We start from the raw sequence: 14,917 nt of genomic DNA, 5'->3' as shown, positions 1-14,917 counted from the left end.
GAGNGNGAGAGNGNGGAGNGTGAGAGNGAGAGNGAGNGNGNGNGNGNGNGNGAGTGAGGGTAGAGAGGTGNGAGAGGGAGAGAGGAGTTTAAGTCATCATTGAAGATATACTCCATATATCTTTACATTTAAACTCGCTTGATTACATGTTCTATTTGGGAAACTAATTAATATTTTATCTTTTAGACAATACTTGTCTCGTATGGGGTAAGACTTGTTCAGGGACGGGAAATTGTTGGCTGTATAATGGTGAAGCATTGAGGTATTTGCTGAATTTCACCGCGGCCAGTGAGTATTTTACATTATCCAAAAGCTGCAGTTCTGGTTGTTCAAGTTTATTATACTCCATTTGTCATTTTAGGTTTTGTAACGATTGGTACGGTATTTGATGTGGGCGTTTGGTATTTCGTCAAAGACGTGAAGATCTTTGACGAGGAGATTGAACTAGAAGATATAGCTGAGGAACCTGGTGAAACGCTTTAAAGAATAATTGATGATCGAGTTTAATCATCCTTTCGGTACGTATAAACGTTTACGTGAAGAGAGACTTCGATCGAAGATCTTCAAGAAGGAGCGAACGATGAACGCGAAGCAAGCGAGAACCGACAAATAAAGACTTTACAAGTACCTTAAACACCTCCTTAGCTATTTAAAGCTCGTAGTAACCTAGATAGAACCGACTGTTGGTAGCTCACCCATAGTGGTGCAAAAGCAGAGCGATCATCGATCTTTTATTAATTTTAATTTACTGCGATTAATTATTTTTATTGTTATAACAGATGAATTCGCTGTATGTACGATATAAATACTTGTTTTATTGTGGATTTATGTTTAAATGGAAAATAACGAAATTAATATATATACATATATAAAGTATACATATACTCCGTATACACTCCGGCTTACACTGTCGATAATGTAAGCAACGATTTATGCTAGCGTGAATCATCTATAAAGTTAAATAATTGTACATATATAATGATTATACTTGAATTAGTAAAAAAAAAACATCGTAATTTATCTACTCACGATGAAATACATGTATTCGCTATTATTAAAGTTAGAAGGAATTTGAATCTATATGTAAAGTGATATAAAAGAAGTCATTACTAAGAGGCAAATTGCAAAATAATTCACAAAATTCGGATATGATAGACTTTAAATAAATATCAAAGGATTACAATGAATGTCATTAGGTTTTATAAAAGATGACTACGAAGTATGTCATAAAATATAGCAAACGTTTTATTAGCCAGCTATCTTTTATTAAATTTTTGGAGTATTACGGATAAAAATATCTTTATTAATAGCAACATCTCTCTAAATTCTGCATGATAATTAGAGCAACTTGATATTACGATTCATAATTCAAGAAAGTATACGTCAAATTTTACTCTTCACCTATCAAAACACGAAGTTAAATCAATGGTATTATATCTTAAATGTGACAGGTGTCAGAGATAATATTGTGTAGTGTTAGGTATTTTTGAAATCGGGACTCTTATCGCTCGCAGATAAATTTATCATGATAGTACTTCCATTGTACAAATGAATATATCATTCCTCCATAAATATCCGCATCGTACGATTTTCACGTGTTATGCGTTATTTATCATGTTTAAATTAAAGTGGTTTCTAATTCTAAAGATCGGTTTGACGAGATACTTTGCTATCTTTAGTAACATTTTTCGGACTGGGAGTCTCAAGTCTTTCCGAATGTGGATCAGAATTCTTATTCTGTATATCTGGTAAGCTACTAGAGCCTGAAGAGGATTGTCCTCGAGAAGATGATCTATGGGGAACCATAGCTACCAGAGGAATACCTATCTTACTCTCTGGTCTACTTCTCATATCCTCTGTCGACTTCTCTGATAACCGATCTTCGTTTAGAGTTTCCTGACTCGCGTTTTGCTCATATCGATCGATCAATGACTTCACGTCACTCAAGTGCGCCGTATTGGTACTGTCCAAGTTGCCTTTCCTGTCCGGAAACTGATCTACCACTATCGGTATGCCAACTTCATTGAAGTTGCCCTGTTTAGGTACTTCGCTCTCTTGACCCTTCTTCGCGAACTCGGAACTGTTTGTCTTCGAAGAATCGTCCTGATAACCAATCGGATTCTTGAATCTAGAATTTCGACTTCTTCGTGGATCTTCGTAATGATCAGGATTTGGAAATTGGCGCTTTAGGGACGATTTTCTAGATGAGGGATGATCTTTCTCGTCTTGAGTTTGATCATAATCTTTGCTCGAAATGCGCTTTCTTGATCTAGGACCAACGCTGCCGAGATCGCTCTCGACATCAGAATCGAGTTCCAACGGTGTATAAGCGACTTGTGTATTGGACCGTTTCTTACTCTCGTCGCTCGAACTGTCTAATTCATCATCAGAGAGATTACGGATTGATGATTGCGAATTGTGATTTGTCGGAGGATTTGAATCCGGTCGACGATTGTATGGAATCATCATGCCGTTCAACTTCATAGGTGCGCTCTTTTGAATATCTTCCTTTTTCTTCGCTGAATTTTCCTCCGGTTTTGTTTGAAATGTTGTCTCCGGTGCTGTTCTTGACTCTGCAAGCTCTGGTTCAACAATTGCCTCCACTTCTCTCATTTCATCATCTGCAAATATTATCATATTTTATAGCATATAATTAGTAGAGAAAGGAATTAATTTTAATTTATTTTATAAAAAAAAGGAATTTTAGTTTTTTACGGATTTAATTACGAATTAAATTTAGTATTTAAAAAAAGTATTTACTATTGTTATTTGATGTTTCGAGTAACTCAGTTATTATTGCTGATTCGAACATTTCTTGTAGCTCAGTATTTTCTTGATCTTTAGTTTCAACTTCTTCGTATAACTGTAAATTCTTGCAGAAAAACCAAACAATAATTTTGAGTAAAACGCAAAATGATAAAAATAGTATTGTCAAATAACACAAGTAATCCTCGAGTTTTTCAGAATTATGAAAATGACAAATTATCTTTTGACTGCCCCAATATTGACACATCTGATTCGAGACGAATTCATAAAGAATTTTGCCAGGAATATAAACGAATACTGCAACCCACATCATCCAGAAACCTATGCTGATAGCTTTGTCTTGCTTATAGACAGATCTTATATTGACCAATATATCTCCTACAAAAGTGGAAGCGATTAAAGTATACGCCAATAAAGATCCAAACTGAAACAAGAACGATAGAAAAAATTTTTTATTTGCAATTGATTAGATTCTATTAAATGACAAAATTTGTATAATATAATCGATACAATTATATTATCAATACAATTAATTAAATAAATACTTATAATATAAAATTAAAAATTAAACAAACAAACACAAATATAATTACCTCAAAAACCATCCAGCCAACCTGACATTTACTCGAATCGCACGGGCCATCTTTCGCTTGGTCATTACCCCATCCTGTCATTTCTTCCACGCAGTTACAACCGCTATAGATCTTTACATCGTCGACGTAAATGATTGTAGAGCAACCGGCGTAACAAGGATTATAATACGTAAACTCTCCCGAATTATCGCAAATCGGTCGAAAATCGGCATCCTTAGAGCAACGACAGTCTTTGTTGCAATATCTCAACAAGGTGTCGCTATAATAGTCAATAAATCTTACTTTTTTATGTAATTATCGCGAAATTTATGAATTTCACAGAATGAGATACAATATATTGTTGTTTTGTTTTTAACGACACTCAATTAATGTTAATTTAAAAAATCGGCTCGTACTTACGAGCTTTTTTCTAAATTGACGACAGGTGATTTATCGCAGGTAGCAAAGATTAGTCCGATGATAATCGCAATTGTCAGAAGCACGATAATAAAACTATAACCAATAATAAATCTCGCTCGTGGCTTTGCCTTGGCTAACACTAGGCCACTAATAATTATAACGAGTCCAATCAGAATAGGTCTTCCAATATCTAGAATGAACGTGAATATTGCATTTACAAATTATTTCACATGTTATTTAAAACTACATTTTAACTTTCTACAACATTTTGTGATTTGAAAATAAAATATATTTATATTCTTTAAATCTCAGTAATTTAGTCATTGTTTTCTATTTATCAGTTATATCATTCTCTTTTTATAAGTAAAAAATACAATTATAGAAGTTTATAAGAATATTTACATTTAAAATAAAATATTAATTATAAAACATTAATTAGAAAGAGAGTTTTGGTTTTTTGTTTTATAAAAAAAATAACTATTGAAATTTAGAAATTATTAATATTCTAAGAAACTGATATCGCTATAATTTCTTATCTTTTCCTTCTTCTATCTATATATTTGTTAAAAGAGATATTGTTTAATCTTACTGGTAACTAGTCTGGAAGGCAGAGGATCGTCAAATCCACGGAGCATTCCTGTCGGTCTAGGTATGTGAAATCTGGACTCTAAAAAGATATTCTCGAGCGTCATAAAATTTAAAAGAGCCATAGCACTGAATGCTGTCGCCAGAATGTTGCATATTAAAATTCTGTTAGTAAACAATCTACATAATGACGGCCAAAAATTGGGATTGCCGACCTTTTGACTAGTTGTTCTGTGGGGTGCTCGGTTACGTATCGTAGTCCGGTCAAGAAGTGAAGCTGCGGCTTGTTCGACAACCTAAAACAAAGAAATAATATATAATTATGTTAAGCCGAAAAATAATTTTTTTGAGAGAATGGAATATAATAAAGAGAGATAGTTTAGTATTATTAAAAAAAACAAAATTAATTTATTAATATTAATTCGAAACGCTTTTGTGATATAAAATCTTATAAAATCTTACATAATTAATTTAGAGAAATTCATATTATATTTTATATTAAATTATATTATATACTTCTGAAGGTAATCTTCTTGGGAACCATGAAAGTAGCAAACCAGGAATCACCAATAATATGGAGAGAATCGGGAATCCAAGCCACCACGCTCCGATTTGATCCCGATATGAATTCACAACACTGAAATCTTCAGCGTCTATCCTGGGATGCGAGTTGACAAGTTTAAAAATAAATATACATTTATTCGGTTCTGTTTCATAATGTGTAATTAATTTTTAAAGATTGCAAATACATAATAACGAATGAATAAAGAAAGATTGCAAAACATAATAATAATATCTAATAATTAATAAAATTTTACAGCAATATTTAATGAAGCATACGTAATACTCACCGCAGACATCCCCAACCCAAAAGGTATCCGAGAACAATCCCCGCGATTTTGACAGCGATTATTACACCGATGAAACCGGTCACATGCTTTTTTTTTGTATTATCATCTAAGTAAGAAATTCCTAGCGCATAGTATGTGATACTTGACATTCCGCTTACGATTAACACTAGGATTATTATAATCATAGTAATATAGCAGGGTTCTTCTTCTGAGATGATCCTCGATATTTCAGGAGTACATAATTCTGGACTATCATCTATGAAATTTAAAAAATATAATGTGAAAAAGAAATATTTTTTGTTTAATAACAAATCACATGTTAATGTAAATTGCAATTGACCAATTATGGCTTTTTTCATTTATTAGCGTTAAACATTTTTCGGTCAATTTTTAAATTAGGTTCAATATTGTTAAATTAGAAATTCTGTGTTAGAGTTTCATCATATTTGATTACTCGCTTTGACTACTAACCCGCATACAATGACATATGAGTAACGTTTTGCGTTTCCTCAATTACACGAACGCGATGTGTTAAATGAGGTATTATCAAAACGAAATGTGCGACACTTTGTAAAAGAGTCACTGCTCCTATCCATGAAGCTCTGTGTATTTTGTCACCCCAATATGCTATCGCTAATCCTAGTACAATAGGTGTTAATTCTGCCGTAACAAGAATCCAATCTAAAAAAATAAACTTCTTTGAGAAATATTATATGTCAGATTTCCTTATCAAAAACATATTTTTATTCAAATAATTTTACATATCAAGTAAATTCTAAATATATTTTTATCGAAACAATCTTGAAAGAAAAAGTTATTGATGTCAAATTTCTTACATATGTTAAAAATGTGTTCGCACTAAAATATAATATAAATATTTTATGATTTATATAAGAAATCTTTCAATTAAATATTTTTTTACATCGTTTATAAGACGCACCCATTATATACGGATCGATTTGAAATCTTCTAGCTATCGTGGACCCTGTGACATGAAAGTAAGCATATGATGCAGCTTGCACTACACCAATCCAACAAATTAGTCCCACGAAGAGTTTTCGCGTTGCAAATTTCGCCAACTTTGGGCATTGCATTTGTCCACAGCCGCAATCAATTGATTGACTAGGTATTGGATTCGCTGGTCCTGCTAAACCGCCTTCTACTTCCGATCTGCTTCTTATTACTTCAGGAAAACGGACTGTCATTTTTCTGAAAGAGATGCGCCTTTTAATTGAAATCAAATATGTCATTTACGCATGTGTAGATATAGTTTTTATTTAATTAAATATTTTATTTAATTACAATGAGAGAAAAGTATTGATATTATAGTAACTATAATTGTATGGTAAAATAATTATGGTTAGAAATTCCATTTTTATTACTGTTATAATGTATAATAATAATGATCATATATGTACAATGAAAAAAATTTACTAGATCTTAATACATATTTCTTTGAATAATACTAAATAAACATTTACTTACAGTAAAAAATATTTATTCAATGAGAAAAATTATAAAAATTAAATCAAATTAATAGTTTTTGTATCAAATAAATATTAGAGTATAGGGAAAGTTTCCATATCTTTGATAATTTTTCTTTATTAAAATAAAATGAATGGTATATTAGTAAAGTATTTGCTATTGTTTTCTACCATCTTTGTCTACTTTTCAGGTAGCATACGAATACCACGTGAAAGTTCTTCTTTAACATATGCATACAACCATCTATGCACAGAAACTTTCTCTACATATATATTTATATTTAGCAAATACATTACTTAGAAATATTTACTTAAAATTAGTCAAACAAATATTTATTAAAATTTATAATTTGTTTTTAGTGCAGTTTTTGAAACATGAAAAAATTGTATTATATTGTGATAATTTTAAATATTAAATATTAAAATACACATCAAAGTATATAAATGGTATGATCAAGTATTTTTATTCAGTAAATGTAACCCGAGTAGCATAATTTATTGACGAAACATTAGTTAAATGTTGGCATATATTGGGCCAATGTTGCGCAATGAATTGTGTTACTAGGGAATCACAATTATAATGAATATATTTTCTTAAATTCACTTATTTATATGATATTATTTATATAATAATGACTGAAAAATTAATTATTTTGTTAAAAAAACTAAAAATTTTTAAGCAATGTGTGTGACTATTAATAATACAAACAATTATATTTGCATGATCAAAAAACAACTATAAAAATATAGTTATTCACTTTTTTCTTTTAGAGTATCTTGCAATTACATACGTAAGAAAAAAAATAAGTGTGTGTGTGTGTGTGTGTGTGTGTGTGTGTGTGTTCCGCGCTATTTTTAATAAACTTTATATTACAACTTGTACATAATATTGTATATGAATCATTGTATATAGAATCAGAGTTATAAGAAAATTGTGAGAATGATATACGTAACTGATATTGACCTATGTATCATCGTGAATCATTGGTTATATTGAAACTATAGAGATTTCATTAAAATGTATTTACAATATCAAACATAAATTTTTAAAACAATTAAATAACAGGAAATATATTCTTAATAATTATTTTAATGATCAATAAAACTGTGAAATCATAATATTGAACAAGCATCTACTTACGTTTATTTAGAGTCGTTTCGATTTTTTTGCACTTGATGATAAAATTTGATATCTTTTTATGTTAATAATTCACCTTCGAAGTAAGTTCATATGATATTAACATCTTGTGTGTTTTCACCCTTCGATAGGCCCATTTTCCGTCTTTTCACCTCTATCGTTACGGGAAAGAAATGTAAACGTTTATCGTGGGCGCACAGGCTTGGCACTATTCGACGATGAATACCCGCGTTATCTTCTTATAGATATGCCGTCGAGATATCTTCCGATAAAGTTAGAGTGTAATACGTGTCGCGATGGGGATAATATTACAGACACGACATATCACAAAGGTGTGTATAGTTTATTAGTGCTAGTCGCTTGAGTGTAAGAGGAGTCATTATAGGTGTATGGTGTCTATTCTTACAATGTCATTGGAATTCGAATTAAACACTTTTGTCCAATTACATTAAAATACTTTAACATTTAAATGTACTTTAATATTTTTTAATGTTTATTTACTTTAATATTTATTTGTGCTTGAAAATTAATTTGATAAATGAATAATCATTTCGATTAAACATAGATTTGGCAATTTGTTAAAAATATGCATTATTGTTATTAACTAGTTTAATTATTATTTCGTAATACATTTTTACTAGAACTTTACAAAAAATTGTAAAGAAATTGATAAGAAATTTTGTATATGTTTTTAGATATGCAAGATATTTTACAATATACAACAATCACGTCACAATGTTTTAAAAGTATTTTGCAGATTTTTTTGTTACCAATTAAAATATGAAATTATTATATAAAAATATTAAAGATTTTATAAATCAAAATTGATTATTATCACATAGAATTAGCGTATATATGTATATAAGAATGATTATTAATCCATTTATTAATTTTTAAGGGAATTCTAAAGTCGTTTGTATTACCGACTAAATCACGTAATTTTTGTATAACAATATATTACTTTTTTCCTGTTTTACTAATTTGAAAATTCTTTTTCGAGATTAAAGTATATGTATTAATACGTATCTGTGAAATGGAGTCTGCTGAGAACGACAAAAAATTTCGAAATTGAGATCTTCATTTCTTAGAATTCCTCTTTCTTCTTCAATATAACGCTTCATAGCTGTCACATTGTGACAATATTTGCTTCGTACAAAAGCTGTGTAATTTATACTTATGAAATAGTAATCCACAGACTAGTAGTTTGCATGAAAAAACAATGTAGAATTCTTTAAATTGGATTTAGACGTCTAATTACGTTACTGTTATACCAAAATTTATTATGTGCGTGAGATATTGATGTAGTAATCAATGATAAATCATAAAATAGTATCAATGATAAATCGTGTGTGTAAATATTATTTACAATATGACAATTACCTTTAGGACAATTGCCCTTTAATTGATTTTATCTTTTGTCTTTTTATGATATTATTATGTAATGGTAGCAATCAGTTGACATTAATAAATTGATAATTGCAACAAATTTCAATTATATGCAAATTATTTAATTTTTCTTTTAATAAAATAATTGGAGAAAAGTGATCATTATCTTAGACGACATTAAAAACTTAACTTAAATATTTACAAAGCGATGCGTAAAACATGCAGCAATAATCCATTATTAATTTAAAATACATCGTATTATATAAAATATTTGGTGTGAATTTTATTTTGTAAATGTAAAATATTCCGTAACAGTAGTGAATGAGTAACGGTATTTGGTTTTTGTATAATGCGCGATTGCACTAAAACGTGGTCTACAATAAGTTGCAAACACTCCGTCGCCAGTCGCAATGCTTCACGACGGCCAATCAGAAATATCACTAATTACTATTAATGCTTCTTATTAGCTGTTGCAAAATATTGTATTGGCAATTTATTGTAATCCGCGCTTTAGGTCACAATGTTGTCAATGTTGTCATTCGCTTACCGATTCTCGAACGAACGGGCAGTTGAGGCAGTTGATTCGAGCCGTTCCATGTGTCAAAAGTTAGAAAGTGGATTTTTAAAGATAAAAAGATAAAATACAATTTTTGCCTGATAATCGTGTAATTAAAAATACTTTGAATAATAAATTTTATATCGCTTTAAATCGTTTGTCTAGATATTTGTTAGTATAACTTTGTAAACGGAAGAGTGCCGTACAATGTTGCATGGAAAGAGTTTTGATAATTAGCGATAGTTAACTTTGATAATTAATTGATAATTAATGCATCTGTGATCGTAATTATCTGTTAATGACATGCGAGTGCAACCTAAAGAAGAAACAGAAGGAAGAATGACAATTTGACAACGAGATGATTGAGGAGAGGAATAAAATTAGGTTAGTTATAACAGGTCCATGAAAGGTTGGATCGGACGCTTGCAGAGAAATCTTGGCGTAAATAATTTATTATCTGTATATCACTTATATATTAGTCACATTAGTTACTTACTTGATTGATTATTTAATTTGTTCATTAATTCAATGATTTAAGTATAAATTAGAGAAAGTCTTTTCAAAAATCTTTATTTTATCATATATTTTTACCCTCCAAGATAAGAAAAAAAATTTAACATTCAATATTTATTTCTTGAAATTTTGATTGTTTTTTGAATAATACTTTAATTTGTATGTTACAGAATCACTGTAATCAATGTATATAGATAATTCCTGCTTCAATATTGGTGAGTAAACAAACTTTCTTTTTATTGAAAGAACAGATCTGTGAAAAATAAACAATAAATTTAAATATAGAATAAATTTACAAATATACTTATGCATTAATTTATAATAAATTATTGTATATCAAGATTACATCACAGATCTGTTGCTTAAAAAGAATAAATTACAATTTTTCAATTTGAAATATTGGAGTGTATGTATGTGTGTTACGTATTATAAATTTAATTTTGGAGTACTATTGTTTATCGATTATTTTTTCTCAATATTATTAAAGTTCTTTATAAAGTGTTTATATTGGAAAAATCAGCTTGTAACATTTTTATGAAACTTGTATGATATACAAATCTATTCACGACTATTTCATACACAAATTTATTCACATCTACACAAATTATATATTAGGCGATTAGACATAAAACTTTTCTGCTTTTTAAATATATTTTTAAGTATATTTTTTAATTCTATAAGTTTTTTTAATTCTATAAGTTAATTCGAAAGCGTAAGTCATAGAGACGAAATGCAAAGTGAGTTGATATTTTAATAGATATTATTTTACATTTTCTATTTAATGACTCTCTTCTAATTATGACTCTTTTGCTAAAAGATTTCTAATAAAATTTTTAATTATTTTATTTTTCCATATATTAATGACTACATATACTTTATACATATACTCTATATACTTTAAAATCAGACGCTTGAATAAATATCTGCACTATAAAACTCAAAATATTGTGAAATGCGAAAAAGCTTAGTAAATTCTTCTCTAAATTGATTGGATTTTTGCTGAACTGATGTATGGTTTTTAAATGATTTCGGGAAGGACGAATTTCGTGTTCACTTACATGTGAGCGCGGATCGAATCGCGAGAGGTCCAATTACGAAGATGCTGGCAAGGCATAGCCAGCTCTCTAACGCCAGGAAAGGAGTTAGCAGCCTTAAGCACACTTAAGTCGATGCCATAAGAAAATGACGAATGCCAATTAGCATATGAAAAGCTCCCTACCCGGCGACGTGGCGTCTTCGTTGGACTAGCTACGAACCAGTTCCCTGATATTCTTGGTAGGGCGATCACGTTTTTGAATATTAAGGGCAGGATTACACCGAGGGCTTAACGCGCGAAATTTAGTCCGGCGAGGCTGAGGAATGAGAAAAAATCACCCTTAAGACCTTCCGCAACGGACACCCAGTGAAGCGAAGCCAGTCCTAGAGATGAGACGGTACGTGTCTCCTGGAGAAGTACGCGTGGATTTTTCGATTTCCCCTCAAAAGAATCGCGTGTTATCTCTCTAAATGTCAACAATCCTCGAGATTTCTACTTATGACGATCATTAAACGATTAAAATATTCACATCATTGACAACAATTAGATATTCTGAGAAACGATTGCTGCGGATTAATGATATTAAATGAACAGAAGAAAAGTAAGATGAAGATTGAGAAACATTACTCATTCTAAATTTCAATAATAAGATTAAGATTCAAATAATAAAATTTAATTTTTTATACATACATTTTTATACATACATTTATTTATAATTTAAATATTTAATGCGTTTTAAATAAATAAACTTGAATTACTTATTAAATTTTTAATTAAGTAGGTATTTCTAATTAAATATTTTGATTAAATATTTTGAGAAAATTCAAACACACATTGATATCTCGTATTGAATTATTAAAAGAAACAACTATCGTATAGACATAGATTGAACATTCACATGATACTGTAATAATCTATTTTGTTGAAATATATAATTTAACAGAAGATATTGATAAGAACAGCTTGCAAAATTTACTCAGATTAAATTTACTCAGATTTACAAAGATTTTTATAAGCGAAATGATAAATAGGAACATGTCTTTTCCTACACGATTGCTTTATAAATATTTTTGAAGTTATAAATGTATATAGATATATAAATATTCTATAAATGTCTATACAAAATATTCTATAAATGTCTATACAAAAAATATATACATTTATATATTATATATATATATATATATATATATATATATATATATCGCAGGAGGATGCAGGCTTTCCATTAGTGGAGTAAGTGACCAGCGCTCGCATTTTCTTTGATGTCAGTTAATTTACTAATAACATCGCTTCGCGACCACCGTGCGTTCGCCCTCTAAATATTTGTACCGCCAACATATCGACTTGGCCTTATGTAATTAAGTTCCATTATTATTTGAGGACGACCAGCTGGGAAAAAGTCCTTTCGCAAAGCATTTTGTATCAGTCGGTCGAAATTTCATTTTGCTCAGTTTCGTTACGAGGATATTCAATTTTTACTTATCGACTAACAAAACTGCAAAAGCATAGAATAAAATTCTTTTGAAATCCAATTGTTTTACTTAACTTTTACATAACAACTAACAAATTTGTCGAGAAATCCTTTCATTTTTTATGCATAATCCTAGATGATTAGCAAGCGACAAAACGTATCCTTACATGGAGGGAGATGAAAATCTCGATCGATCTTCCTTGAAGTGAAAGAGCGTGGAAGGGTGACGGGGGTTGCGGAAGAGGGAGGAAGGTTCGGCGATCTTAGCAGAGGATTACGTAGAATTAAGTCCAGAACAGGGGCGTGCCCCCGTAACACTTAATTTTTCCCTCGATTTTTTAATCTCCCGGTAAATATCGTCCGCCCGTCCGCCTCTTCGGCCTGGTTGTCGTAGCCATCCCTACTCGCCTTTCGCGTTCTCTTACCACCGTCAAAGGAGAACCCATTTAAAAACCTCATCAATGCTTAAGCCCCCGCGCTACCATAGGAACTAATCCCTCCTATTTTAACGCAGGACGAAGAAGAAGAAAGAGAGAACAAGCGGGACGGAAGGAGAAGGAGAGCGAAGTGCGCGCTTTTAAAAGTAAGACTCCGCCTTTATTAGTAGATACAACAGTTTTATTTCTCCACCGAAAAAGACGAAGGTAGGAAGGATTTCGTCTCATATTTTTCTCCTTGTCTTTCGATGCCTCTATCTATCTCCGTTTATTACCGTCCTGCTTTCTCTGTCTGCCCTCGGTCTGACTCGGTTCTGATTTATTCTACTAACGTTAAACGTAACACGCGAAAGTTCCATTCCTAGAAACATCTAATTGGCTACTTTTTTTAACTCCAAAATATTCCGTTTTTAAAAAAAATGTTGATTAATTGAGCGCAAATTATTTTTATTGGATTTAAAGCAATGCAATGACAAAGAAATTTATTTCTATATCATTTGAATATTGATTCACAGTCTCCTTTCTCTATATTTTTTATTTTATTACTTTTTTTGAAATTCGCTGAATATTGTTCATCTTCATTAAATAATAATTAAGTAAGAATAATTTATAATATTTTTAAATTCAGATATATATATATACATATATATATATATATAAAAGAAGTAATTAAAAATACGATATTCATACTAATTTATTGTAACAATTATATATGAGATATACTTTCACCTATGTCGTTTCAAAATTCACCAAAATCATATCGATGTTAACTTCAAACGATCGAATGGATCAACTTGGAAACGCAAATATTTCTATATGAAGTTACTTTGAAGGGTAAAGTCATCATTTTCCCGAGCAAATCATAGACGGCTGGTGTTGATCGTGCGTGCAAAGCACAGCCCAACGACGCGACTGTAATACGCTTTAAACTGTTAATAGAGTGCGTGGAGGGTGTTTGCTCGCGGTTGGATCTCGAGTGTTGGGCTAACATTCATGATGAAATTAATCTGGACCGGACGAACGAACCAGGGTGACATCGATTAAAAAGCCCGGTGGCTTTCACATGAATAGTCCGTCGCGTGGTTTGTCTTCTCTTCATTGACTTCGAGCCCTTCGCTCAGTCCATTCGATTATAGTAATTGTTATGCGGTTCTCGAAGACTTGTGCTTATCAACAGAATAGTGCATTTATCTGGAAGAAATAAAAATAAAAGATTTTTTTATTTGAATTAAATGGAATTATAAAGAATCTTTTGCAATATTCTCTTATGTATGATTAATTAGCCACATTTTTATTTATTTTTATTACTTAAAAAATTAAAGTATATATTGCATTGTTATTATTTAATATTTATTTATAAAATATTACATCAGAATCAACTATTGTTATATTAAAATTTTACCGACATCTCTGATCAACAAGCTTATATATACTCTATCTACTATTCGAATAATAATGATCGAATTCCGACTTTTGCAATTGCATACCTGGTTATTCTTCAATAGGATTATTACTAATTACGTTTGTAAGAGGATGCACTAAGTTGCGACCGCGCGGAATACCGCCAACAATAATTCGACCTTAATAGACGATAATGGGTTTGCGCGAATTATTCATTCGCTAATAACCGCAATAACAATAGCGCGATCTTTACGTTTCTTCGTCATTGTTTTAGTCTCTCATTTACGGAAAATAAGGA

The 14,917-nt window shown here is 30.6% G+C and overlaps 2 protein-coding genes across 2 annotated transcripts in view; one reads left to right on the top strand and one right to left on the bottom strand.

Annotated features, from left to right (window-relative positions):
- LOC105624003 (solute carrier organic anion transporter family member 2A1) overlaps positions 1–483 on the top strand; it is a 4,344-nt gene extending 3,861 nt beyond the window's left edge. The window contains exons 6-7 of the mRNA XM_012205373.1: positions 187–288; positions 362–483. Of these exons, the coding sequence (XP_012060763.1) occupies positions 187–288; positions 362–483 (224 nt within the window). The remainder of the gene's footprint in view (positions 1–186; positions 289–361) is intronic.
- A 1,158-nt stretch (positions 484–1,641) lies between these two features.
- LOC105624001 (solute carrier organic anion transporter family member 1A5) lies at positions 1,642–6,399 on the bottom strand. The gene is made up of 9 exons (XM_012205372.1): positions 6,135–6,399; positions 5,666–5,875; positions 5,195–5,450; positions 4,860–5,001; positions 4,348–4,639; positions 3,759–3,948; positions 3,360–3,618; positions 2,761–3,190; positions 1,642–2,621 (listed from the first exon to the last, which is right to left on the bottom strand). Exons 1-9 carry the CDS (start codon positions 6,397–6,399, stop codon positions 1,642–1,644), a joined length of 3,024 nt encoding a protein of 1,007 aa, XP_012060762.1.
- Between the last annotated feature and the right edge of the window lie 8,518 nt (positions 6,400–14,917).

Source organism: Atta cephalotes, assembly GCF_000143395.1.
Source record: "Atta cephalotes unplaced genomic scaffold scaffold00070, whole genome shotgun sequence".
Taxonomy (NCBI): Eukaryota; Metazoa; Arthropoda; class Insecta; order Hymenoptera; family Formicidae; genus Atta; species Atta cephalotes.
The sequence above is the reverse complement of the archived record's forward strand: the minus strand, read 5'-3'. Positions and strand labels throughout refer to the sequence as shown.

Coding starts and splice junctions, on each gene's coding strand:
- LOC105624001 (XM_012205372.1), bottom strand. CDS start 6,399: ATGACAGTCCGTTTTCCTGAAGTAATAAGAAGCAGATCGGAAGTAGAA. Junction 3,949..4,347: donor GCCTTCCAGACTAGTTACCA/GTAAGATTAAAC, acceptor CGTTCATTCTAG/ATATTGGAAGACCTATTCTG. Junction 3,191..3,359: donor TTGGCTGGATGGTTTTTGAG/GTAATTATATTT, acceptor TTCTTGTTTCAG/TTTGGATCTTTATTGGCGTA.